The sequence below is a fragment of the Panthera tigris genome, chromosome B4 (genome assembly GCF_018350195.1).
Source record: "Panthera tigris isolate Pti1 chromosome B4, P.tigris_Pti1_mat1.1, whole genome shotgun sequence".
NCBI lineage: Eukaryota > Metazoa > Chordata > Mammalia > Carnivora > Felidae > Panthera > Panthera tigris.
In genome coordinates, this window is record NC_056666.1 from 57,687,529 (window position 1) to 57,715,276 (window position 27,748).

The 27,748-nt window shown below is 37.9% G+C and overlaps 1 protein-coding gene across 1 annotated transcript in view; it reads left to right on the plus strand.

Moving 5' to 3' along the window:
- The window catches only part of IRAG2 (inositol 1,4,5-triphosphate receptor associated 2), a 129,345-nt gene that overhangs the window by 17,089 nt on the left and 84,508 nt on the right, over positions 1–27,748 (plus strand). Inside the window, exons 3-7 of the mRNA XM_042991966.1 lie at positions 18,179–18,359; positions 20,894–20,973; positions 21,064–21,142; positions 22,248–22,406; positions 26,231–26,348. Coding sequence (XP_042847900.1) covers positions 18,179–18,359; positions 20,894–20,973; positions 21,064–21,142; positions 22,248–22,406; positions 26,231–26,348 — 617 coding nt within the window. The remainder of the gene's footprint in view (positions 1–18,178; positions 18,360–20,893; positions 20,974–21,063; positions 21,143–22,247; positions 22,407–26,230; positions 26,349–27,748) is intronic.

Consider the following 27,748-nt stretch of genomic DNA (forward strand, 5'->3'; position numbering starts at 1 on the left):
CTGAACGAAACCAAGAGCCAGACACTTAACTGACTTGTTTTTGTTGATTTTTGAGGAGGGTTCTCTGTGCCTCTTGGGCTTGAATGCTTGTTTCCTTCCCCAGATTAGGGAAGTTCTTAGCTATAATTTATTCAGATAAACCTTCTGCCCCCTTTTCCCACTCTTCTTCTGGGACTCCTATGGTATGGATGTTATTTTGCTTTATGGAATTGCTGAATTCCCTAAGTCTACCTTTGTGATCTAATAGTTTTCTTTCCTTCTTCTTTTCAGCTTTGTATTTTCCATAATTTTATCTTCTAGATCACCTATTCTCTCCTCTTGCTTCTTCAATGCTCGTCGTAATCTAATAGTTTTCTTTCCTTCTTCTTTTCAGCTTTGTATTTTCCATAATTTTATCTTCTAGATCACCTATTCTCTCCTCTTGCTTCTTCAATGCTCGTCGTAACTATATCCAGTCAGTTTTGCACCTGAGTGATAGCATTTTTTATTTCAGCCTGACTAGTTTTTAGGTCTTTCATCTTTGCACAAGGGTTTCTCTGGGGTCTTCTTTGCTTTTTCTCAAGCCCAGCTAGTAGCTTTAGGACGGTTGTTCTAAATTCTCGTTCAGATATATTGCTTATATCTGTTTTGAGCAAGTTCCTGGTTATGATTTTTTTCTTGACCTTTCTTTTGGGGATAACTCCTCCATGTTGCCATTTTGGCTAAGTTTTGTCTTTTGTGTGTTTTGAAAGCTTGCTATCTTTCCTGCACCTGAGAGTAATGCTCTATTAGAAAAGGGTCATGGGACACCTGGGTGGCTCCGTCGGTTAAGTGTCCAACTTCGGCTCAGGTCATGATCTCGCGGTCCGTGAGTTCGAGCCCCGCGTTGGGCTCTGTGCTGATGGCTTGGGGCCTGGAGCCTGTTTCAGATTCTGTGTCTCCTTCTCTCTCTCTCTGACCCTCCCCTGTTCATGCTCTGTCTCTATCTCAAAAATAAATAAACGTTAAAAAAAAAATTAAAAAAAAAAAAAAGAAAAAAAGAAAAGGGTCATACACTGTCCAGGGCTGGGACTTCAGTAAGTGTTTCTGGTGTATGCTGTGTGCACTCTGCTGTTGCATATTGGCTACTCTTTCCCACTGGTCAGTCCTCTGCGGAGCTCCTCTTTGCTTGCAATGCAGAGTGTTTGGACCTTTAACTAGGTGTGCTTTGACTTGTTTGTTAAAATAAACCTCACACCTGTAATGCTGTCTCCCTCGAACCGTGGACATCCTTCTGCCTGTTCTTAGATTGATTTCCTGGGTGTTCCAAGTGATCTGACCTCAATACAGTTGTGTTTGAGGTATAAGGAAAGTCCAGGGTCTTCCTACCTCTTTGCCATCTTAACTCCTCCCCAATAAATTTATTTAGGTAGCACAGGAACAGGACCCAACAGGCAGAAAGAGCTACACTTTTGCTGTATGAAGCTGGTTGGTTATATGCTTAGTGCTCAGAGAGGGGAGATGCAGGGAGTATTAGATCATAAATATTTTCTTCAAATTTCTATTCATAAAGCTACTTTTGTAAGAGCTCTCTGGTGCTTTATGAGTCAGCTCAATTTTAACTATTGGTGAGAAGTACAGGCAGTCATGAGACCCTTTAAGAACATAGCAACCAGCATGTATTATCAAAACTATACAGGCTGTAGGTAAGCCTTCTGGGCTAAAGGCAAACATTTTTTTGCTTCTATCATCACCCCTTGAAGTGGGGAACATAGTTCCTTTGGCTTATTCAGAGGCAAAATATGCAAAATACATAAGTGAATGGGGCCTACCAGAAAAACAGCAGAGATGGAGTGTTGATAAAATGTAATCCCTTTAGCTTTCTTCATTAGAACATAAAATGAGACAAGAAAGAAAGAAAGTTATTTCTAGGAGACAAAGAATCAGTAACCAATGGGTCTGGATTTGGGAAAGAAGGAAAACATGAATTTTTACTTCTGTCTTTTGAATGGACTCAGGAGGTAATCTATTTAGAAAAACCCTTGAGGATCCTTCCTGAGTTTAGGAAATTCTTTCTTTTAATCTTTTTGTTTAAAAACATTTTTAATGCTTATTTTTGAGAGAGAAACAGCATGTGAGCAGGGGAAAGACAGAGAGAGGGGGAGACACAGAATCCGAAGCAGGCTCCAGTCTCTGAGCTGTCAGCACAGAGTCCAGTGCAAGGCTTGAACCCACTAACCATGAAGTCAAGACCTGAGCTGAAGTCAGACACTTAGCTACGACCCCTAGTTCAGCCTTTGGCCAATGCCTGATGAGGATCTGTGATAGCGCTGAATGGTCTTATTTTATTTATTTTTATTGAAAAAATGTTTACTTTTAGAGAGAACATGAGCAGGGGAGGGGCAGGGAGAGAGGGAGAGAGAGAATCCTGTGCTGACAGTGCAGAGGATGACGCAGGGCTCAAACCCGCGAACATGAGATCATGACCTGAGCCAAAATTGAGTCAGATGCTTAAGAGCCTGAGCCACACATGCACCCATGAATGGTCTTATTTTAAAATGTAACTGGTTAATAGGCTCTTTAGAGTGGAAAGGCAATTCAGATATAGGATTGCTAGGATGATTTCTCAAAGGATAGAGGGGAACAGTAGGGGTTGCATCAGTCTTACAGTCTTATTTTAGGTATATTGTCTCTTCTTCATTAGCCTTTTCTAATGAATCTTTCAGTGGAACTACTCTGGAATTTTGAAACCTTTTGGAGGCATCTGCATGCCAATTAAAACAGGTTTCCCATTTAATTTGGGAACTCTTGCTTTCAAGTGCACTTCTTAAATAATCTTATCTAATGTTCCTCATAATGGCCATTGTATTTCTAGGCCAAAATATCCTTGAGGGCTGGGAGAAGTTTGGTAGGACCCCAGCTGCAAATGGAGTTAACCTATTTCTGTTCAGCCATAGCTACCTGGAAATGAAGTGCAACTCACATATCTGTCTGGCCTTATTTTGAGGCCTCCAACCTGACAGTTACCAAGCCAAGTTCCACAGGATGTGAAACAAACTCAGTACAGTTTTGTCATTTTTGCTAGATAGCTGAGATTTCTGGGACTATAGTTCTTAGGCACAAAGTAAGCAGGTATGCAGGAAGGTGGCATGCATGACTCTTCAGAATTTAAAAATCCCATTAGCTAAGACTGTGGCTTTCTCAGGGCCAAACTAATACCTAAAAAGGATGTGCCACAGGGTTGGGGTTTATGTGTGTTTTATAGTATACCTTGTTGTACAGAAGTTTCCTTGCATTTTGGCAAGTGACCTAGTGTCTATCTAACTCATTCTGTGACCAATGTATTCTGTCATGGGAATCTTCTTGAGGTGGCTACTGCTCTAACAGCCTTTGAATGCTCAACCTATGCCTACCAAGTTTTGCATCTTTTTGGCTTCTGAGATTCCTGCTCCTTTATCTACACAAAACAAAGCAAATAAACATTGTGTACCTTAACGTATCAGTAGTAACCAAGAAATGATACTGGGTCCTGGCCACAAGAAGACACATGTGCACCAGCAATAATTCCTGTGGAACTCGGTCAAGTTTTCCACCATGGGAATTGTGGTCTGAAAGGCTAGAGTTTAGCTCCAGGCAGACCGTTCTGCCAGATCACTTGGGCTCTGGGCAGAACCACCAGCTCCACTGGGCTCTGGGCAAATATGCTAGGTCAACTGGGCTTCAGACAAATATGCCAGCTCAATTGGACTTGGGGCATAACTCTCTGCCAGCACAAGCTGACCTGCCCTGTGAAGGAAAGCCAATTAGATTGGGAGCTTAAACACAACATAGAGCAGAACTCAGAACTAAGGAAGTTACCCACAACCCCTGGAAATGACAAGAAAGACAGTGGACTCAGATGGTTTGTGCGTACTATGTCTGTGTTTCTCACTGTCCCCAAATGCTACTGGAAGTTTGCTTTGGATCTCATTGCTGCCACAAAATCTGTTAAAAAACAAAATCAACTGAGTAAATTTGAAGATCTAATTGACATTATTAAATGATTTATGAATCAGGCAGCATTCCATCCACCAAGTAGCAAGGGATTCACAGATGTACAATATAGAAGGTTTTTATAAGGAGAGTGGGGCAAGAATATTAGCAGAAGAAAAGAATTATTCCAAGCAAGGTGACTTTCCCTTAGGGGGAAGAGTGCATGAACTGGGAGGGATTGAAGGGGATGTTGCAGATTATACCTCTCCTTCCTTCAGGGGATGGAGAGGGCCTATGTGGTGGACTCGTTGGTACCCATCAGAAAATTCCTCCTTGACCAGTTAAGAAGACTACATTTCTGGGGAGATTGAAACTGCAATTAGATTAGGTACTGAGCTCTGGTCTGGGGACTTGGCCTAGGTGAGATCATTTGGGGTCTGTGGTTTTCTTTTTAATAAAGCCTACATCTATTCTCTCGTTAGGTGTTGCAAATGGTGATATTCTATCATTCCTTCCTAATTTATCAGCTGGAATAATTGATAAAAAAAAAAAACAAAAACAACTCCCCTGCTTCATCAACTATTTGGCTGTCTTAGGTCTTCCTTCCAAAGGAGAAGCGAGATAAAAAGCTTGATTGTGTTTCTGATCACTTAAGGGTAGATTGCAGTTACTGTGCCTTCTTACCCCTAAGAACATCAGAATGTATTTCCGATAAATAAAGACATTTGCTTGCATGACTACAGAATAATGATCAAAATCAGGATGTTTAACATTATTACAATACTATGATTTAATTCAAAGTTCTATGTTCAAATATTCTCAGTTGTCCCAAACATATACTTTATAGCTTTTTGGTTTCCTGGTCCAGGATCCAGTTCAGTTCACATATTTAGTCGTCAAAGCTCATTAGTTTCCTTACATCTGGAGAATTTCTCAATTCCTTGTCTTTTATGACCTTGAATTTTTTGAGGCATATAAGCCAGTTACTTCGTAGAATGATATTTTCTCTTGATTATTCAAGTTCTATATTTTCACAGACATACAACAGCAGTGATGTTGTGTTCTTAATACTACATATCAGGATATAAAATCTTGATCACTTGATTGGTGTAGTGTCTGCCAAATTTCCCCATTGCAAAGTTACTATTTTTCCTTTGTAATTAATAAATAATTTATGCGAAGATATTTTGAATCTATGTACATCTCCTATTCCTCATCAGACTTTCATTCACTAGTTTTAGTACCTATGATATTGTGCTTTATAATAAAAAATGTCCCATTTCTGGCGCTGAGCTCCTAAAACCGTAGGAATTTCCTAAATGATGAGAGCAATAAAGGTGTCTTTGGTTATGTTAACGAGGTGACTTTTGGGCCCCACATAAGGACGGGGACTGGTTGCTAGAGGAGACAACCACATGATGAGAATGTCAGAAATTTAAGCCACTCCTTCCTGACCTCCAGATGGGAGAGGGGCTGGATATTGAGTTCAATGATCAATGGCCAATGATTTAATCAATCCTGCCTGTATTATAAAGCCTAAAAGGAGACCTAAAAGCAGGTTTGGAGAGCATCCAGGTTGGTGAACATGTGGACATTTGGAGAGAGCGATGTGTCAGGGTGAGGCTGGAAGCTCGGTGACCTTTCCCCATACCTTGTCTTATGCATCTCTTCCATCTGGCTGTTCCTGAGTTATACACTATTGTAATTGACTGGGGATCTAGTAAGTGCAATGTTTCTCTGAATTTTGTGAGCCACTCTAGCAATGATCAAACCCAAGGAGGTGGTCATGGTAACATTCAGTCCATAGCAGGTCAGTGAGAAGTACAGGTGACATCCTGACTTGAGATTGGCATCTGAAGGTTGTAGAGATGGGTTTTATGGGATCTGACACCATCACCAGATAAAAAGTGTCAGAATTAAGTTGAATTATAGGGTACCCAGCTAGTACCCAAGAATTGCTTGGATGTATATGGGGAAAAAACCTACATGTTGGAATTTGTGATTAGAAACATAGCATCCATTGATATTTCTTGCCTAATTCAATTACTACTATAAATGTGGCCAAATAGAAATTTTTTTTAATCTCCATTTTTTCTATATTTATTACTTGTCAATCTACCATAAGGATTTTACCTTCTTCCTAATTTTTTTTTTTTTTTTATGTTTTATTTTCGAAAGAGCAAGCATGAGCACACGAGCAGGGGAAAGGCCCAGAGAAAGGGAGACAGAGAATCCACAGCTGCCTCCACCCTGTCAGGACAAAGCCCGATATGGGGCTCAAACCCACGAACCATGAGATCATGACCTGAGCTGAAGTTGGACATTTAACTGACTGAGCCATCCAGGTGCCCTTACCTTCTTACCAATTCATAAGTTAATATCATTATGAATTTGCAGATTCTTATATTCAGTGGTTTATGATCTGTTGCTATCATTTATTTTGAAGCTCAAATTGTCCCAGAGTTGGCCATCAGGATATTCTTTAAGCTGGCTCCTATGCCTGTTTGGTACGTATTTCTTTGAGTGTTTCATTACTTCCTGGTATAGCCAGATGTCCCAGGAACCAATACTTTTTATATGTCCTCACTGTTTTTAATAGCTTCCTTATTTTTCTTGTTATTATAAAAGTCTCCAGGATGGGGCGCCTGGATGGCTCAGTCGGTTAAGCGTTCGACTTCCGCTCAGGTCATGATCTCACGGTCTGTAGGTTCGAGCCCCGCGTTGGGCTCTGTGCTGACAGCTCAGAGCCTGGAGCCTGTTTCAGATTCTATGTCTCCCTCTTCCTCTGACCCTCCCCTGTTCATGCTGTCTCTCTCTCTGTCTCAAAAATAAATAAATGTTAAAAAAAAAACAACAACAAAAAGTCTCCAGGTTTGTCTTGTACACTTCCTACCCCACTTTCGAATCATTTATTTCTTCAAGTTATCCATGGCTCTTTTTCATGGAAATAATAGAGACCATAATCCGGAGGCAAAGGATTGTTGTTATTTATGGGCCTTTTCAGTAGTCAGATCTAGGAAGTACTTAAATATTTGGAAGATAAAATACATTTTGAGTTCATCAACCTCCTTCCAATGCAAATTTAGCAGTATAGGGGTTTTACTTATCTCTTCCATACCTGTATTTCCTTTGTCACCCATAGAAAATCCTAGTCTTCAACGAAACCAATATAAATGCTCATTTGCTTTATTCTACAATACACACACTACAATTTTAGAATAATAATACCCAAACTACTTGTATTTTTCCTGTTGCTGAATTACCACAAATTTGGTGGCTTGCAACAAGCCACACCTTCTGTGGAGCAGAATTCCATGTGCAGCTTAGCTGGGTCTTCTGCTAAGGAACTCACAGGCTGCAATGAAAGTGTTGTCTGGGGCAGCTGTCTTATCTGTGGTTCAACAGGGGAATGGCCTGCTTTTGGTGGCAGAATTTAGTTCTTTGTGGTTATAGGATTGAGGGCCTCAGATTCTTGCTGCTGTCAGCTAGAGGTGTCCCTGTTTCCTGCCAGCTGGGCCTCTCAGCACAGAAAGGCCATAACACAGCTCCTTCAAATAATTTTGCTCCTTCAAAGCCAGCAGGGGGGTGACTCTAGCAGGTCAAGAGCTGTAATCTTATGTACCTTAATTATATAACTACATACACGTATGCCCCATCACCTTTGCAATGTTCTACTGGTGAGAAGCATGCCCACACTCAAGGGGAGGGAACTGCACAAGGGTGTAAACATCAGGGGGCAGGGATCATAAGGGACGCCCTAGATTCTGTGTGCCTCACTACTGCAATATGACTGCTAAAAATGGTTTAAGATTTTTGGGTCATTCTTTTTTTCTTAAGCTACATACCAGTATATTCCCTAAGTATGTATGGGAATGTTTCCAGACTTTTTTTTAGAATCAGCTTTTTCTCATATAATTTTGAGTGCTCATCTGTGTCCACAAATTTTCTTCATATACTATACTTTTTGGGGGGATATATCATATTTTACTTAACCAGTTTATCTCAATTGGATGTTATTTTTTTCTGTTATAAACAGCATCATAATGAATATTCTTGTGGGAAAACATTTTCATGCACCCTTTAATTATATTGTTAAGATGAATGATGCCTATTTATTCCCAGAAAGCTTCTCTGCTTGGGCAGGATTTAAGGAACTATTTCTGTGAAGAAAATAAGGAAACTCCACTGAAGAGAGATATTAATCAGAGTTCTTCAGAGAAATGAAAGCAATAGAGAGAGAGAGAGAGAAAGTGTGTGTGTGCGTGTGTGTGTGTGTGCATGTGTATTACAGAGATTTATTATAAGGGATTGGCTGACATGATTATGGAGGCAAGTAAATACCAAGATCCACCTGGTATGTCAGCCAGCTAGAGACCTAAGGAGCTGATGGTTAAGTTCCAGTATGAGCCCAGTGAGTCCAAAACCTCCCCAAAGAGAACTGGGAGAGCTGATGGTTTAGTTCCTATCCAAAGGCAGTCTCAAGACCAAAGAGCTGATGGTTGGACTTGAGTCTGAAGGTAAGAAGAAAACAGATGTCCCAGTTCAAACAAAGGCAGTCAGTCAGGAAGAATTGTTGCTTGCTCAGAGGAGGGCCCATCTTTTTGTTCTATTCAGGCTCACCCTCATTAGGAAGGACAATCTGCATTAGTTAGTCTAATTTAAATGTTCATCTCACCAAAAAATACCCTCATAGAACATCCAGAATAACACTTGACCAAAAACTTGGACATCCCATGGCCCAGTCAAGTTGACACATAAAAAACAAAAAACAAAAAACCAAGACAGGAGGCCTTTTAAATTTAAGGTATGTGATGAAGGGCTTAGAGTTTTAGTGGAGAAAATAAGATAAAGATATTGTTAGCTTTACAGCTCTTTTCAATTCTGCAAAAAAAAAGGAGTAAAAATCATCTCTCTAAATGTATTCATGTTTTCCCTTCTCAAAACTTCCTAACACTACCAAATGACATTTGCTGTTAATACAGATCCTCCTCAACTTATGATGGGGTTACACCCTGATAAACCCATTGTAAACTGAAAATACCCTAAACTGAAAATGCACTTAATACTTAACCTACAAAATGTCAGAGCTTAGTCTAGCCTAATTTACGTGCTCAGAAGACTTACATTAGCCTACAGTTGGACAAAGTCATCCAGTACAAAGACTATTTTGTAATAAAGTATTCAATGTATCATGTAATGTATATAAACACTTACAGTGAAAAAGAAAATGGTTGTAAGTGTACTCGTTGTTTACCTCTGTGATCGCATGGCTGACTGGCAGTGGTGGCTCACTGTCCCTGTCGAGCATCAAGAAAGAGCATTGTGTTGCATATCACTAACCAGGGAAAAGATCAAAATTTGAGGTAGTTTCTACTGAATGTGTGTTGCTTTGCAACCATTGTAAAGTAAGAAATCAAACCATCTTAATTTGGGGACGAGCTGTACTCTCTTTAAAGTTATTCATTCTCCTTTACAACTACCCATTCTCCTAATCACTAGATGTCTTTTTTTCTTACAGCCTATACTTAACCTCCTTGAGGGAAGAATCCTCACTCTTGCATCCAGCCTGTCCCCAGAGCACATAGCTCTAGGCAGGCTTCAGTTATAAGCTGAAAGAGATGTCTTATGCTTAAATATGACTGGTGTGTCAATTACTAACTTAATTTCTAAATGTTCTAGTAGGTTTGACTGTATCTAAGAATGACTTTGCCATACTAACTCATCCAAAAAAGATTCAAACTACTTACTTGAGACTGAAATTTCATCTAGGTTAGAGGGGAAACTCCCTTCACTGAATGCCTTTGTTTTCTTCCTTATTTTCATATATAACTAATGAACACATTTTTTTGTACCCTGAGAAAAATATCTATGCAGTAGTTAACCTTTGATTTTTTTTTTTTTTTTGGGGGGGGGAAGCATAGTTGACGTACAATGTTACATTAGCTTCAGGTGTACAACATAGTGGGCTTCACTATGTTGTATGTAGACTTTAACAAGTCTATATGTCATGCTGTGCTCACTGCAAGTATAGCTACCTTCTGTCACCATACAACACTGTTACAATACTATTGACTATATTCCCTATACTGTACATTTTATCCCCATGACTTATTCTATAATGGGAAGCCTGCATCTTCCACTCCTCTTCACCTGTTTTGCCATCCCCTCCATCCCTTCCCCTCAGGCAACCATTAGTATTTTCTCCGTATTTATGAGTCTCTTTCTGCGTTTTGTTCATTTATTCATTGTTTTGTTGTTTTAGATTTTATATATAAGTGAAATCATATGGTATTTGTCTCAGTTTGCCTTATTTCATTTGGCAAAATACCTTCTAGGTTCATCTGTGTTGTTACAAATGGCAAGAGCACATCCTTTTTGATGTCTGAGTAATATTTCACTACACACAAACATACACACAGATACATATTCCACTATATATATAGCTGTTTCTGTATCTTGACTATTGTAAATAAAGCTGCAATAAGCATAGGGATGTATATATCTTTTCAAATTAATGTTTTTGTACTCTTTGAGTAAATGTCCAGTTGTAGAATTTATGGAATTCCATAATTTATGGAATTACTGGATCACATGGTAATTCTAATGTTTGAGGAAACTCTGTACTGTTTCCCATAGTGGCTACACTAGTTTTCACTCTCACCAACAGTGCACAAAGATTCCTTTTTCTCCACATCCTTGCCAACACTTGTTGTTTCTTGTGGTGTTGATTTTAGCCATTCTGACAGGTATGAAGTGGTATCTCATTGTGGTTTTGATTTGCATTTCCCTAATGATGAGTGAAATAAGCATCTTTTCATGTGTCTCTTGGCCCTCTGGATGTCTTCTCTGGAGAAATGTCTGTGCATGTCTTTTGCCTATTTTTTAATTATTATTATTATTTTTTTGGTGTATAAATTCTTTATATATTTTGGATACTAACCCTTTATCAGATATGTCATTTGCAAATATCTTCCCCTATTCTATAGGTTGCTTTTTAGTTTTATTGATTTTTTTTCCCTTCACTGGGCAGAAGCTGTTTATTTTGATGTAGTCCCTAAGTTTATTTTGGCTTTTGTTTCCCATGCCTCAGGAGAAATACCTAGAAAAATTTGCTACAGCCTGTGTGAGAGAAATTACTGCCTGTGTTCTCTTCTAGAATTTTTATGGTTTCAGGTCTCATGTTTAAGTCTTTAATCCATTTTGAGTTTGTGTTTGGTATAAGAAAATGGTCTGGTTTCATTCTTTTCTCAGTAGCTGCCCAACACCAGTTTTTCCTAAAACTCTTTGTTGAAGAGAGGTCATTTTTCTGTTGCATGTTCTTGCCTCCTTTGTCAAAGATTAATTGACCATACAAGTGTGGCTTTATTTCTCGGCTCTCCATTCTGGTCCATTGATCTATTTGTCTGTTTTTGTGCTGGTACAATACTGTTTTGATTACTACAGTTTTGTGGTATATCTTGAAATCTGGGATTGTGATACCTCCAGTTTTGTTCTTTTTCAATATTACTTTGGAAATTTGGGGGTTTTTTTTTTGTGGCTTCGTACAAATTTTAGGATTATTTCTTTTAGTTCCACGAAAAATGATGTTGGTATTTTGATAAGGATTGCGTTAAATCTGTAGATTGTTTTGGGTAGTATGGATACTTTAACAGTATTTGTTCTCTCAATCCATGAGCATGGAATATGTTTCCATTTGTTTGTGCCATCTTAAATTTCTTTCATCAGTGTTTTATAGTTTTCAGAGTACAGGTCTTTATGTGCTTGGTTAAGTTTATTCCTAGGTATTGATATGATTGTGAATAGGATTGTTTTCTTAATTTCCTTTCCTGCTACTATATTATAGTGTATAGAAATGCAACAGATTTCTATACGTTGATTTTATATCCTGCAACTTCATTGAATTCATTTGTCAGTTCTAGTAGTTTTTTTTTGTGGAGTCTTTGGGTTTTCTACACATAGTCTCATTTCATCTGCAAATAGTGAATGTTTAATTTCTTCCTTTCCAATTTGGATGCCTTTTATTTCTTTTTCTCATCTGATGGCTTTTCGCTAGGACTTACAGCACAGTGTTGAATAAAAGTGGTGAGAGTGGACATCCTTGTCTTGTTCCTGATCTGAGGGGAAAATCTGTTTTTCCCCCAGTAAGTGTGATGTCAGCTGTGAGTTTTTCATAAATGGCCTTTATTATATTGAGGTATGGTTCCTCTATATCTACTTCGTTGAAGGTATTCTTTTTATCATGAATAGGTTTCATACTTTGCCAAATACTTTTTCTGCATCTATTGAACATACGATTTTTATCCTTTTTCTTGTTGATGTGATTATCACATTGATTTTGTAAATATTAAACCACCCTTGCATCTCAGGAGTGAATCCCACTTGATCATGAAGAAGGATTATTTATTTATTTTTTTTTAATATGAAATTTATTGTCAAATTGGTTTCCATACAACACCCAGTGCTCATCCCAACAGGTGCCCTCCTCAATACCCATCACCCACCCTGTCCTCCCTCCCACTCCACATCAACCCTCAGATTGTTCTCAGTTTTTAAGAGTCTCTTATGGTTTGGCTCCCTCCCTCTCTAAATTTTTTTTCCTTCCCCTCCCCCATGGTCTTCTGTTAAGTTTCTCAGGATCCACATAAGAGTGAAAACATATGGTATCTGTCTTTCTCTGTATGGTTTATATACACAATGAAATACTACGTGGCAATGAGAAAGAATGAAATATGGCCTTTTGTAGCAATGTGGATGGAACTGGAGAGTGTTATGCTAAGTGAAATAAGTGAAGAAGGATTTTTTAAATGCATTGTTGTGTCGGTTTGCTAATATTTTGTTGAGAATTGTTGCATCTATGTTCATTAGAGATATTGGCCTGTAGTTTTGTTTTTTTTGTTTTTTTTTTGTTTTTTTTTTTGTGGTGTCTTTATCTGTTGTTTGGTATCAGGATAATTCTGGCCACATAGAATGAATTTGAAAGATTTCCTTCCATCCTCCTCCTCCTCCTCCTTCTTTTTTCTTTCTTTCTTTTTTTTTTTTTGGAATAATTTTAGAAGAATAGGTATTAACTCTTCTTTAAATGTTTGGTAGGCTTCACCTGTGGGGCCATCTGACCTGGATTTTTGTTTGGGAATTGTTTTCTTTTTTGTTTGTTTTTTGGTGTTTGTTTGTTTGTTTAGTATTATTACAGATTTATTTGCAATGCTGATAACTGGTCTGTTCAAATTTTCTATTTCTTTCTGATTCCAGTTTGGGAGGTTATATGCTTCTAGGAATTTATCCATTTCTTCTAGGTTGTCCAATTTGTTGGCATATAATTTTTCATAATATTCTTTTATAATTTTACTCCTTTGTATTTCTTTTGTGTTAGTTATTTTTTTCTTTCCTGTCTTCCTTCCTTGCTTTGCTTTCTTTTCTTTCTTTCCTTTTTTTCTTTCTTTCTATGAGCTTTGTTAAAGATTTATCAATTTTGTTGACCTTTTGAAAAACAGGTTTTGGTTTCATTGATCTGTTCTTTTTGTTTTGTTTTGTTTTGTTTTTTACTTTCTATTTTGTTTATTTCTCCTCTGTATTATTTCCTTTTTCTACTGGTTTTGGGTTTTGTTTGTTTTTTCCTCTCTCTTTCTCTCTAGGTCTTTTAGGTGTATGACTAGGTTGTTTGAGTTTTTCTTGTTCCTTGAGGTAAGCCTGTCTTGCTATAATCTTCCCTCTTAGAAAAGCTTTTGCTGCATACCAAAGATTTTTGGCTATTGTGGTTCCATTTCCATTTGTCTCCATGTATTTTTTTTATTTCCTCTTTGATTTCTTGGCTGGCCCACTCCTTGTTTGGTAGCATGTTATTTAACCTCTTTAATTTGTGTTTTCAGATTTTTTTCTTGTGCTCGATTTCCAGTTTCATAGTACTGTGGTCTGAAAAGATGCATGATATGTCCTCAGTCTCTTTGAATTTGTTGAGACTTGTTCTGTGGCCTTACATGTGATCTAGTCTAGAAAATGTTCCGTGTGTACTTGAGAAGAATATGTATTCTCCTGTTTTAGGATGGAATGTCCTGAATGAATATATCTGTTAGATCTATCTAGTCCAAAGTGTCATTCAAAGCCCCTGCTTTATTGTTGTTTTCCTGTCTGGATGATCTATCCATTAGTTAAGTGGGGTGTAAATCTCCCTTACTATTATTGTATTACTATTCTTTTATGTCTGTTAATAGGTGCTTTATGTATTTGGGTGCTTTCGTGTTGGGTGCGTGAATATTTAAAATTGTTGTATTTTCTTATTGGATTGTTCCCTTTATCATTAGGTAGTATTCTTTTTTGTCTCTTGTTGTAGTATTCAGTTTGAAGTCTATTTTGTCTGGTATAAGTATTGTTACCCTAGCTTTGTTTTCACTTCCATTTGCATGTCAAATATTTTTCCATTCCTTCACTTGCAACCTGTGTGTGTCTTTAGGTTTAAAATGAGTCTCTTGCAGGTAGCAGATCAATGGTTCTTACATGTTTATCCATTCTGTCACCCTGGTTTTTTGATTAGAGCATTTAGTCTGTTTACATACATAAGTGTGTACTTATTGCCATTTTGTTATTTTATGGTTGCTTTTGTAGTACTTCTTTGTTCCTTTCTTCTCTTGTTCTCTTTGTTCATGGATTCATGGCTTTCTTTAGTGATTTGGATCCCTTTCTCTTTATTTTTGGCATATCTGTCACAGGTTTTTGATTTGTGATTACCTTTAGATTTACATATAACATCTTATGCATATAGCATTCTATATTAAGTTGATGGTCATTTATGTTTGGACCCAATCTTAAAGCACTACATTTTTATCCCTCTGCCACCCACATTTTAGGTACATAGTTTCATACTTTCATTTTGTGAAGTCCTTGATGGATTTTTACTGATATACCTAATTTTAGTCCTTTTGTGCAACCTACTTTTCTTACTCTTGTCTGTTGCTTATCGATAACCTTTCCACTCACAGAATCCTCTTTAATGTTTCTTGTAAGGCTGGTCATGAGTTACTTCAAGTTTTGTTCGGGAAACTCTATCTCTCCTTCTATTCTGAATGATACTTTGGCTGAACAAAGTATTCTTGGTCGCAGGTTTTTTTGTTTTTGTTTTTTTTCTTTCAGCACTTTGAATATATATCATTTCACTCCCTTCTGGTCTGTCAAGTTTCTGCTCAAATATCAGCTAATAGCTTTATGGGGTTTCACTTGTATGTAACTGCTTTCTTTTGCTGCCTTGAAAATTATTTTCATCACTACTTTTTGCCATGTTAATTAATATGTGTTTTGGTGTGGACCTGCTTGGGTTGATTTTGTTGGGCCCTCTCTGTGCCTCTTGGGTCTAGATTTGTTTCCTTCCCCAGAGTTGGAAAGTGTTTAGCTATTATTTCTTTAAATAAATTTTCTGCCCCTTTTTACTCTTGTCTCCTTCTGGGATCCTTGTAATGTGAACATTATTATGCTTAATGGTATCATTGAAGTCCCTTAATCTATTCTCTTTATTATTCTTTTCTCTCTCTTTTGTTCAGCTAGATCGCTTTCCACTACTTTGTCCTCCAGGTCACTGATCCATTCTTCTGTTTCCTTTAATCTATTCCCTATAATGTAATTTAAATTTCAGTTATTGAGTTATTCATCTCTGATTGGTTCTTTTTGTTTTCTCTTTGTTGACAGTCTCAACAAGATCCTCCACTTTTTTCTCAAGTCCAGTTACTATCTTTATTACCATTACTTTAAATTCTCCAATAGACATATTATTTACCTCCTTTTTTGTTTAGCTCTCTAGCTGTGATTTTTGTCCTGGTCTTTCATTTGGGACATATTCCTCTGTCTCCTCATTTTGTCTAACTTTGTATCCATGTGTTAGGAAAGTCAACTATAGCTCTTGCTCTTAAAAGAGGTGGCCTCATGAAGAGGAGGTTCTATAGAGCCATGCAGTGTAATGTCCCCTTTTCACCAAAACCTGACACTTCAAGGGAGTCTCCTGTGTGTTTTGTGCCCTCCTGTTGTGGCTGAGACATACTTGCCTTCAGTTCAGTCATCTGCAATGGCTCTCCTTGCCTGTTTGGGCAAGATTTGGCCCCTGTGTTGCTAATGGGCCACCTTGGGACTGCCTTTGGCTTCAGTTGGGTCACACTAAGCATTTCCCAAGAGCTGTGGTCACAAGGAACTGCAGGGCTCTCTTCCTGTGTTGTCCCCTGGGAAGCTTTCTTTGGTGAGTGGGGCCTGAAGTCAAACCATATTTCTGCACCCTGCCCACTTTTGAGGTCACAGTCAAACTGGTATATGTGGTTATCTTCTTCTCTACCCAGGGCAGGTGTCAGTTTGGAGTGCTGCTGGCCCCCTTGGGGCTACTTGAACACAGCCAGATATGTGGCACTGCTTTGGATGGACTTCTAAGTGTGTGTTGGCTTGAGCAGGTCCACAGGAGAATGTGGGGGCAGGGTCACTTTTAACAAGCTAGGTGGAAAGTGTTCACACTGTGTAGGTACCTGCAGGTGTCTGTGTGTCTAGGCTGGGGATAGGGGAAGGATGGTACTTGCCAGCACCTTTTTACTTACAGAGGTCTCCCAATGGTCCCTGTTCCTTCTGCACATGTTCTGAAATTAGTAAATAAATCTCCTTCCTGTATACCTCAGGTTTTTTTCAAATTGCTGCTTTTATGTTATAACTCAGTGGGATTGTTTGTTATCCTGTCTCTTAAGGGCAGAGACTCGATTTCCTATTGCCCTCCTGTTCTCCCAAAGCCAAACCTGCTGCTTTTTAAGATTGCAGGTGTTAAGCCCCACTGAGTGTAAGAACTTGCTAAGTTAAGCCCCTCTGTTTTTCAAAGCCAAATGTTATGGGGATTCATTTTCCCCCATACCTGGGATGCCTGGTGTGGGATGTGCTCCTTTCCCTTCTCTGTGCCTGTGGTGTACCTCCTTCCTGCAGACAGTCTCACAGATCAGTTTGGTTCCCAACTCTATCTCTGCCCTTCCTGCCTTTTTTGATGTAGCCTCTTTTCTACACTTAGCTGTGAGGAGTCTGTTGTGTCAGTCTTTGGGTTATTTTCTGGATTATTTACACTGAGTGGGTGTTATCTAGGTGTATCCACGGGATAAGGTGAGCTTAGTATCCTGCTATTCTGCCATCTTCCCCAAATATCCTAGAAGTTTTATGAGTTTATATCTCACAAAGTTGGTCCTTAATCCATTTCGAGTTTATTTTTATGTGTGGTATAAGAAAGTGGTCCAGTTTCATTTTTCTGCATGTCTGTCCAGTTTCTCCAGAGGCATTTATTGAAGAGACTATCTTTTCTTCATTACATATTCTTGCTCCTGTGTCATAGATTAATTGACCATATAAGGATGGGTTTATTTCTAGGCTCACTAGTCTGTTCTATTGACCTATATACCTATTTTTGTACCAGTACCATACTGTTTTGATTACTCTAGCTTTGTACTATAACTTGAAATCTGGGATTGTGATACCTTCAGCTTTGTTCTTCTTCTTCAAGATTGCTCTGGGTATTTGGGGTCTTTTGTGGTTCCATACGTGTTTTAGGGTTATTCTAGTTCTGTGAAAAATGCTGTTGCTATTCACTGAATACTTTTTAAGGAAAGAATGGGAGACAAAAATAAGGTGGTTTTTTGATTACTCTTAAAAGTTATTATTGATTATATATATCATACATATTTAAACCTCATAACAACTGTGTATGGTAGGTTTTATCATCTTCATCTCACAGGTAAGGAAACTGAAACTCAAAGAGATTAAGTAATGTTCCCACATCTACACACCTGGTACACTTCAGAGTGAAGATTTGACACTAGGCCCATTAGACTTCAGCCCGGGGCTGGTGCTCTTCCCACTCTGCCATGCCAACTCAGCAGGACTGGGAAGGTTCTATGGCAAGTTTCCAGGACCCCAGGGTCCTGAGGGAATAGAGTAATTCACTTTTCACTTTTATTTTTATTTATTTATTATTATTATTATTATTTTTTTTTATTTATTTTTGGGACAGAGAGAGACAGAGCATGAACGGGGGAGGGGCAGAGAGAGAGGGAGACACAGAATCGGAAACAGGCTCCAGGCTCCGAGCCATCAGCCCAGAGCCTGACGCGGGCCTCGAACTCACGGACCGCGAGATCGTGACCTGGCTGAAGTCGGACGCTTAACCGACTGCGCCATCCAGGCGCCCCCACTTTTCACTTTTAAAACATAATGTTAACACGTCTTTCAAAACTGATGTGCCTTTCTTCCTAAGGCTCAGTTGGAATTGCCAATATAATAGACTACCTGAGACAGACAACTCGGCAAAATTCTGAACATGGTGGACTTGAGGAGTTATGGAACATGCTTGATCCTGAGAAGAGAGACCTGCATGTGGATCTGGAAACTTTTCATACCATCATGAAAGAATGGATGGCTTGCTGTAGAAACAAATGGTAATCATAGTCCGAGCAGGATGTGTATTCAGGTTCTGTTTTAACAACTGATTACAATTAATGCTAATCTGTTTTTTTGTGTGTTGATGGAAATACTATAATCCCGTGTCCCTCACCCTTTAGCATGCACTGGAATCATCTAAACTGTTTATTATACCTGATTATTGCCCCCTAACGGTGATTCAGCAAGTCTGGGGAGAAGCCTGATAATTTGTATTTCTAACATGTTTTCAAGTGATAATGATGCTGATGAGTGTGCACATGGGGGTGATGAGCACACTTTGAGAATGTATTATATGAATTATGTTAATTCTAATAGCATTCATTTACTATGATTAGGGCAGCACATATTATTATGTTCTCACAAAGAATTGAGCTGACATAGAAGTCAAGCAAATTATTGATAATGACCAGCAAATCTCCAAATGCATTTAAACTCAGAATAAATGCCCTGTAGAGGTCAGTGGGGATAATTAGGAAGTGAATATAATTTGGAAGCCTAGGATACAGGGAAGCTAAAGGGAAAAGGGAGAAAAAAAAAAGTAGTGGGATTGAAAAACAAAAAGGATGAATAACACCCATGATAACAGCGCCCCTAGTGGAACCTGGAGAAGTGTTATGTTCTTTCATAAGAAGCTTGATTTCTGTGGCTTTTAATCAGTCACCAATCTCTACCTATCAGCTCATATACAGTAGGAATTTGCTTAAAAAACCGTTCAAGCCCAAAATCTGACAAAAATTTTTAATGTAGCTTAGGAAAAGATGATTGAAATGTTGTTTGCCAAAAATGAGTCAATCTTGAAAGCAAGATACATATATAAAAATATCTAGTTTTACCTGTAATCAAAGAAATGCAAATAAAGACAACATACCAGTTTTCCTCATCAGTGTGCCAAAGTGTTAAAAAAAATAACCCTATCCCATGTTGTCAAGGCAGGTGGAGAAATCAGCACTGTCCAGTACCTTGTTGGTAGTGGTGCAAGTTGGTACAGTTTTTTCAAGAGCTATTTAAGAATATGTACCAAACCCTTAAAAATACGTGATGGGTTTGGGCTAGTCATACAACTTAAAGAAAAATAACCAACCATATACTGCGATAGGTGTGTTTGATAGTGATAAATACAAGCAACTTAAAAACTTTTAAATAGAGGGTCAGACTAATAAATTATAATAATTCCATACACTAGAATTTTAAAGTCACTCAAAATTATAATTAGATACCTAACAAGAATTATATTCACATACGTTCATTTCCAATAATAGACCATAAATACATATATGTAGTATAAACCTGTATTTATCAAGAAAAAAATATGCATAGGGATGCCTGGGTGGTTTAGTTGGTTAAGGGTCTGACTCTTGATTTCAGTTCAGGTCATGGTTGCATGGTTGGTGGGTTTGAGCCCCACATCAAGCTCTGCACAGACAGCGCGGAGCCTGCTTGGCTCTCTCTGCCCCTTTCCCACTTGCTCACTATCTCTCAAATAAACATTCAAAATAAAGAAAAAGAAAAAATATGCATAAAAAATGTTGGGAAAGATATATTCCAAAATGATTATCTTTCCATGATGGTTTCAACTTTTTGTTCTCATGCATTTTCTCATTTTCCTAAAATATTTAAGTTTTATAATAAAAATATTAACCCATTATAAAATGGTGTGAAGGCAAAAGAAAGAAACCCTAATTTTTTAGGACAGAAGTAAAGAAAAAAAATATGGAAGATATAAACACAAAATATAAGAAAAGAAACTCAAAGGGCGATGAGTGTGTAGCTAGAAATAGTAACATGGTGCATGTATGATTCTGATAGATATCTCACATTGAAACACAATGAGATGTAAGTACAAATATAGAGACTTTTGTGGCTGTTCCAGAGAGGTATTCTAAGGATATGGCACTTAGATTAAGTAAAACTTAAATCACAGTATAGAGACTCTTAAAAAGGAAATGGTTGAAATTTTAATATGTTTATTTTGAGGGTTAGAACTAGAGTTTGGGTACTCGACAGCAGTCTATAGAGCGCTTCCCCCAACTTTCAGGAGTAAATGCTCAAAGTACAATTTGTTTAGGTTCTACCCGGTTTTCTAAGAGAAAAGAAAAATGATAGCCTCATAAATATGTCCTAAGTATTAGTTGTTTATGCCTTTTCCTTCCCAACTGTTTAATCCCACAGTATTCCTATCTCTGTAAGTGTCCACTTACTACTCCAAACTATATTGACTTCCTAACCCATTGAGACCTCACATCCCTAGTCATAGCTGCCACACATCATCACCTGCCTACTTCTGCACGCTCATTTTCTTTTTTGTGTTAGATTAAAAGTTTATGGGAGACAGAGGTAATGCCTAATGTTTCTTTTCTATTACTCTATCTCAGCACAATGTTGAGCTCCAAATAGTTGCTAAGTGAAAAGATAGTTTTAAATTCAGAAAGAAATACTTGAATAGAAAAGTACAGGGCATATCTGAAAAATTAGCTAAGGTTTGGGCTGGCAGGGAATCCTAGCTCATTGCTTTGTTTTGTTTTGGTTGCAGGGAAGGAATGAGTACTGGATCAAGTGGCAGGATTGATGATTTTGTTTTTGAACAGGACAGCATCAAATCAAGCAGAGCAAGTATGTATGTGTTTCTTCTGTTTTTTTCTGCCTCTTTCTTGTGGTTTGGAGAAATGGATTTTTCATAAAACACTCTTGTATGTGTTTCAGTTAAGATGACCACAGATAAAACAGAATCTACGTCATGGAGCTTCGAGGCTTTGGGTGGAGATGTGTCTAAAGGAGTCTTGTAAGCATTCTTATTTGTGATGCTTTCACAAGTGCCTCAACTTTTCTGACTTATTTTTCTCATTTATTTCACAGATCTACATATTTTACTTATGATAAAGCCACGTGTGTGTGTGTATGTGTGATAGAGCTAACAGATCTTTTTGTAGACTCTTTTTAACTATTCTATCCCAATTGCATTAGAATAAATTTCACCAGGAACGCAATTTATATAAGACTAGTATTATATAAATTAACATTTTAACATTTTATCACTAATAAAACCCTTCTCCTTCATTAACTTCATGTGTTTTCCATGGAAAACAAGTTCCATTTGAGGTAGAGTTATGACATTGACATTACGCTCTTTGGGGGATTGTTTTTAAAGCACCTCTTTAATAGATACTTCTAGATATGAATGAGAAAAGCTGTTTTCTGCTAAATGTGTGTGTTTTAGATATCAAGGAGAGGCAATTCTGTTTCTCCCTTATTTTATCCTTAACACTTTACGTTTGCCCATGCTAAAAGGTATAGTAGGAGACACGTACCCACGCTGTGCTAAGCACTGGCATCAGATGGCAAAGAGGAAGAGAAGGCCTGGGACTCCATGAAACATGTGGCCTAGACTCTCAAAGGGTCCATTATCTAATGCTGAGGCAAGGGTGACACAAACATGAACAAGCTGTAGGAAATTTTAGGAAAGGTGAATACTAAGTTGTGAGCTACAGGCTAGTTTCCTAGTTAAAGGCCTGTTAAAACTTGTCAGGATCCCTTGACTGAAAGAGTAACAATGTGTTGATTTATTTCAGAATCTCTCCTAACCAAGCCAGAAATAGGAAACTTCATTGTAGGCAGAGATAAATGTTAGGCGTGAAGTAGAAAAAGAATAAACAAAAGCTGTGACAGCCAACTTCACAACTGGCAGATGCTGAATATTTGACAATTCTGGAAAAATCTTTGCTGCTGTAACAAATGCTTGAATACGTATTTATTCTATAAATGGACCACACTTATTTATAAAGATAGAAAAGGAGAAAGTAGAAAATCGCACAGTGATACATACTGTATTTGGATTGGAAGGGATTGGAGATGTTGAAGATTATTCTCATTCATTCTTTCCCCTGCAGAGAGGTGTCTCATTTGATTACCTATGCAGCAGACCTACATTTTAACAGACAGAAATTGGAGGAAGAAAATAATAAGTTAAAACTGGCATTAGAAACCTTGGAAGAAGCTAACTGCCAGTTATCAGAAGAGTGTACTGAATTGCGCCTTCAGATAAAAAGGTGAACCATAGAGAGGGCTACGGTGCTCTGGGAGCTTTCCATCCTTTTTTTCCTTTTTTTAAAAAAAATCTATTTTTAAAATTGGGTTATAATTCACACAGCATAAAATGTACCCTTTTAAGGTGTACAATTCAGTGGTTTTAAAAGAAATTATTTTTGGGGCGCCTGGGTGGCTCGGTCGGTTAAGCGTCCAACTTCGGCCTGGGTCATGATCTCACGGTCCATGAGTTCAAGCCCCGCGTCAGGCTCTGTGCTGACAGCTCAGAGCCTGGAGCCTGTTTCAGATTCTGTGTCTCCCTCTCTCTCTGCCCCTCCCCTGTTCATGCTCTGTCTCTCTCTGTCTCAAAAATAAACAAACATTAAAAAAAATTTTTTTAATAAAAAATAAATAAAAAAATTTAAAAAAGAAATTATTTTTGATGTTTATTTATTTTTGAGAGAGACAGACCATGAGCAGGTGAGGGGCAGAGAGAGGGAGACACAGAATCTGAAGCAGGCTCCAGGCTCTGAGCTGTCAGCACAGAGCCCAACGTGGGGCTCAAACCCAGGAATGAGATCATGACCTAAGCCAAAGTTGGATGCTTAACCTACTGAGCCACCCAGGTGCCCCAAAGAAAGCTCATACCTTTTAGCAGTCACTCCCCATTTCCCTTTCCCTCAATCCCTGGCAACCACTAATCTACTTTCTGTCTCTATGGATTTACCTGTTCTGGCTATTTTGCATAAATGGAATCATACCATATGTGACCTTTGTGTCTGGTTTCTTTCACTTAGCATAATGTTGTCACAGTTCCATGTTGTAGGATGGAGCTTCATTCCTTTTTATGGCTGAATATTCCATTGTATGGATGTATACATTTTGTTCATCCATTCATCAGATAATGGACATTTAGAGTGTTTCTACTTTTTGGCTATTACAAATGCTGCTGCTATGAACTTGTCTATATAAGTTTTTGTGTGGGTATATGCTTTTAGTTCTCTTGGGTATATCCTTAGAAGTGAAATTGCTGTGTAGTGACTTGTACTTAACATTTTGAAGAACTGCCAAACTGTTTTCCAGAGCAGCTGTACTATTTTAGATTTTTGCCAGCAATGTTTGTCAGTTCATTTCTAGCAATGATATTTTTTATGTCATTTAAGGCAGTGTTGTCTATATAAGGCCAATATGCCTATTGACCAAGTGTGGATCTCTCCAAAGTATTTTGTGGTTCAGTTGAACTCTTACTCTATGCAAATTCCCATGGTAAGTATAGTAGATCCTTCAGTGACACAGATTTGATCTGCATGGGTCCACTTACACGAGGATTTTCTTCAATAAATACGGTACAGTACTATCAATGTATTTTTCTTCCTTATGATTTTGTTAAGGATTTATTTTCTCTAGCTTACGTTATTTGGTAAGTATCTAATCTAAGTAAGAACATGGTATCTAATATATATCACATAGAAAATATGTGTTAATTGACTATGTTATTGGCAAGGCTTCTGGTCAACAGTAGGCTATTGGCTGTTAAGTTTTGGGGGAGTCAGAAATTGTACACAGATTTTTAATGAAGGTCGACAGACCTAACCCCCATGTTGTTCAAGGGTCAACTCTATTATGAGAGATTCATCAGTGAGTCAGATTTAAAATGTGCTTTCAGGGTATCTGATAAAGTTGATGGATGATAAGAAAATTCATGACTTTAGCTTAAGATAAAAAGGAATAAAGAACCTAGAAGACATACCACATGGTATCAAGCACTGGGGAAATGCGTTGCAAGGAGATGCTTGAACTTCAGGAAGAAAAGCAACAATTTTCTCAAAAGTTCTGCATTTACAGATGTTTAGGTGCTAAAATTTTGAACAGAAGAGTTCTAAATTAACTTGAAAAGACAGTAGAACATCCTGACCATGGATTCTTTCCCTCATAATTTTTGACTAGCCAGTCTAGCCTCAAAGCCAATCTATAAAGTACATAAAAAGAAATGATTACTTTAAGCTTTCTCCATTCCACAATGGGTTTATTTATTACATATCTGAGATAAAAGAATTCAAAGTTTCTCTTAAAAATCTATGCCTTAGATGAATGTGCCAGGGAGAATATTTGGTTGTAAGCACTAGAAGCTGACTGTAGTTAGCATAAGCAGTGAAGAAATGTACTAGAAAGGAATTGAATAACTCACAGAATGGACAGAAAGCCTAGAGAATCTGGATGGGCAGCCAGAATGCTTAGTGTCCACAAAATTAAGCCCTTTGTATCCTCTTCCTTCCCCTGATCCTTCAGAAAAGGCTCTGCTTCCTTTCATTGCTCACAACATATTTTTGATAATGTGTGGTTGTCCCATCATTTGCCTCCTATATTAACTGTGACTGTGTGGATGGGAGGAGCCCCGTGTTACTCATCCTGGTCACCCTAGTGCTCAGTAGAATGTCTGCCATAGAACAACTCTGTCATTTGTCCACAGGTCTGACAGCCAGAAACCTTTTTCTCCTGTCTTTCTCTGCCTTCACTTCTAAATCAAATAGCAAGTCCTGTTAATTTTACCTCCTTTATATTCCTCAAGTAGGTTTACGTCTTTCTTTTCCTATATCTACTACTTAGTTCAACTCAACATCATCTTTCACCTGGATCACTACAACAACCTCCTGATTAGTCTCCCTACATTTCTAAAACTAGTGCCACACAGGCAGGAATGCTCTTTCTAAATGCCAGTCTGCCACATCATGCCCTTGCTTTAAATACTTCCATGGATCCCTGTCACCTTCAGGATGTAATCCAATTGGCAGAACCCTTCCTGAGGGGGCCTCTGTTGCCTTATCTCTATTCCCAGTTTCTACTCTAGGCTCTAACAACATCTAATTGCTTGAAGTCCCTCAATGGGCTTCTGTTTGTTCTCTCCCTCTCCCCGCCCCCCCCCCAATCCCCATTATTTGAGCTGTCTGCCATTTACACAGTGTCTACAGAACTTGGATTCACTCCAATCTTGGTTCATATCACACTGTGTTATAATTACGATTTCTGTTTACCCTTCTAGTCTATAAACTCCAGGAGGGTAGAGTTCTCATGTTTGGATTCACTTTGGCTTCTTTAGTGCTTAGCATAATGCCTGGCACAGAGTTGCAGCTCCATGAACATTTGTTGAATGATCAACGTAATTCCTTAGTAAGGAAGAAAAATGTACCTTCTATGAGACCCTGCTCAGAAAACAGTTTATAATCCAGTGGGAGTACAAATAGGCAATTCCATGCTATGGATTACCATAATTCATTTAATAGGTTTCTTTTTTGTTGGAAATTTAGGTTGTTTCCAATGCTTTGGTATTGTAAACAATGCTATAATAAACTTCTAAAGGAAAATGGATAGACACTATATAGACAACTATAGTTGTCCTCTCCTTCATTAGTTTGTAACTGCTACAAGGGCAAGGACCATGTCCCTTGTTCACCATCATAGGCCTTCTTGCAGGGTAGAGCACCTGGAACATGGTATTATTCAATAAATATGTATAGAATTGCATTAAATAATATTACATCCTAGTAGAAGGAAAGAACCATGTGATTCAGCCAGTGATGAATTTCGAAGGGAGACTCCAAATCTTTATCTTCAAGAATGTTTGTTTCCTTCTATCTCTCTTCCCCCACCAAAGCTCCCCACAAAATCTCTTTCTTTTCAAATGGCTGTGAAAGATCATGGGTATATTTTTACTGTTGTTGGTATCTGGTTTAAGCCTTTAGTGGTTTTCAACTTGGGTCCAAAAATAGTCCTTGGCTTTACTTTGTATCTTTGACAGTTATATTTGAGGTTTTGCTCATTGCCTTCCTCCCCAACCCCACCCCCACAGTGCCCACCAGGCTAATATGAGAACGAATCTGTTAAAAGAAGAACTGGAGGAACTGAAAATTAGTATGAATGCTTCAGAAGAGCAGAAGACCATGATTATAGCTCAGAACAAACAATTAGTAAGTCATCCAAGTACCTTAAAATTGGCATATAATTTACATAACTGATAGCCAAGAGGGTTTATTTGGAGGCAAAACTCAGAAGTCAGTGGGCTGATAAATGAATTGGTAATACCTTAGAAAAGTAAAGGCAATTTAAATAAAAATTTGGAAGAAAAAAAAGAAAAGTAAAGGCAAATAGGATAGACTGTTTTTCTTTTCAACCAAAATTAAAAGTCTTTACAAATTACTCAATCCTATCCACAATGGTTTGTGAAGACCTACATCTCTGGAATGCCTCCAGAAGTTGATAGGTGAATTTGTAAATAACTAATGCTAAAAACCACTTGAATTTTCTTAAAAAAAAATTCTCTATCAAATTTTCAGCTTTTTCTCAAGAAAGGTTTTCAAAAAATTCATTATCCCCATACTTACTTCTACTTAGATAACTAAGTACTTACGAATTTAGTAATCTAAGAAGCCCCATAAATCAGTCCTTACACTAAATAAACACAGGCTTATAATTTTTAGAGCAAAACATTACTTAGACAAAGCTTTACCTCAACTGCCAAAAAAAAGTAGTTATTTTTATTGAGAATGTTAAACCATTTTGGTAATAATCTTTAGAGCTTTAGTAATAATCTTCAAAATTCTTCTATATTCCAGCAGTATTCTACCATTGCTAATGATGGTGGGATCAGCTATAAGTCATTCAGACTAATTCATTTTTAGATGTATTAGCCATTAGGACAGTTGGACTCCAGGCCTGTGTCACTGCCACAACCAACACAGCTTAGTTTAGCTCAGCTCTTGCCTCAATAGCAAAATGTGAGGACTAGACTCATTGTCAGGTGACTCTGAACATCTCTGTGGATGCAGTACAGGAAAGACTCAATTTGGGACCACACAGGAACTTCTATGTTGAGGAAATGTTGAGAAATTGTCAAGTAGCCACTCGGGAGTCAGACTGCTGGCATACAAGTCCTGCCTCTGACAGCTGTGTAACTTTAGGCAAACCATGTAACCTCTTTAACCTTTAGTGTCCTCACAAGTAAAAGTAAGATAATAGTACTACCTGCCCTAGCTGGGAGGGCTAAATAAGTTAATACATGAAAAGAATCAATGTCCTCTTTCCTCCTAGGACTCAATATTGTTAGCTGCTACTGTTAAAAGTGCTGAGCCCTAGACATACAATCCTAACCTTGTGCAATTTATAGTGTTTTACAATTTCAAAAGAATTTTTACTACTTTATTTAGTTGGTTGCCATAGAAATTCTGTGAAGTAAAAGCAGAAGGTGCTATTCTTCAGTTAAAAAAATTAATAGTTATAGGTAAAGTCCAGAGATGTTTTGATTATTTAAAGTCAATAAGTGTAGAGCTACAACTTAACTCAGGTCTTCAGATTCTAATTATGTGGTGTG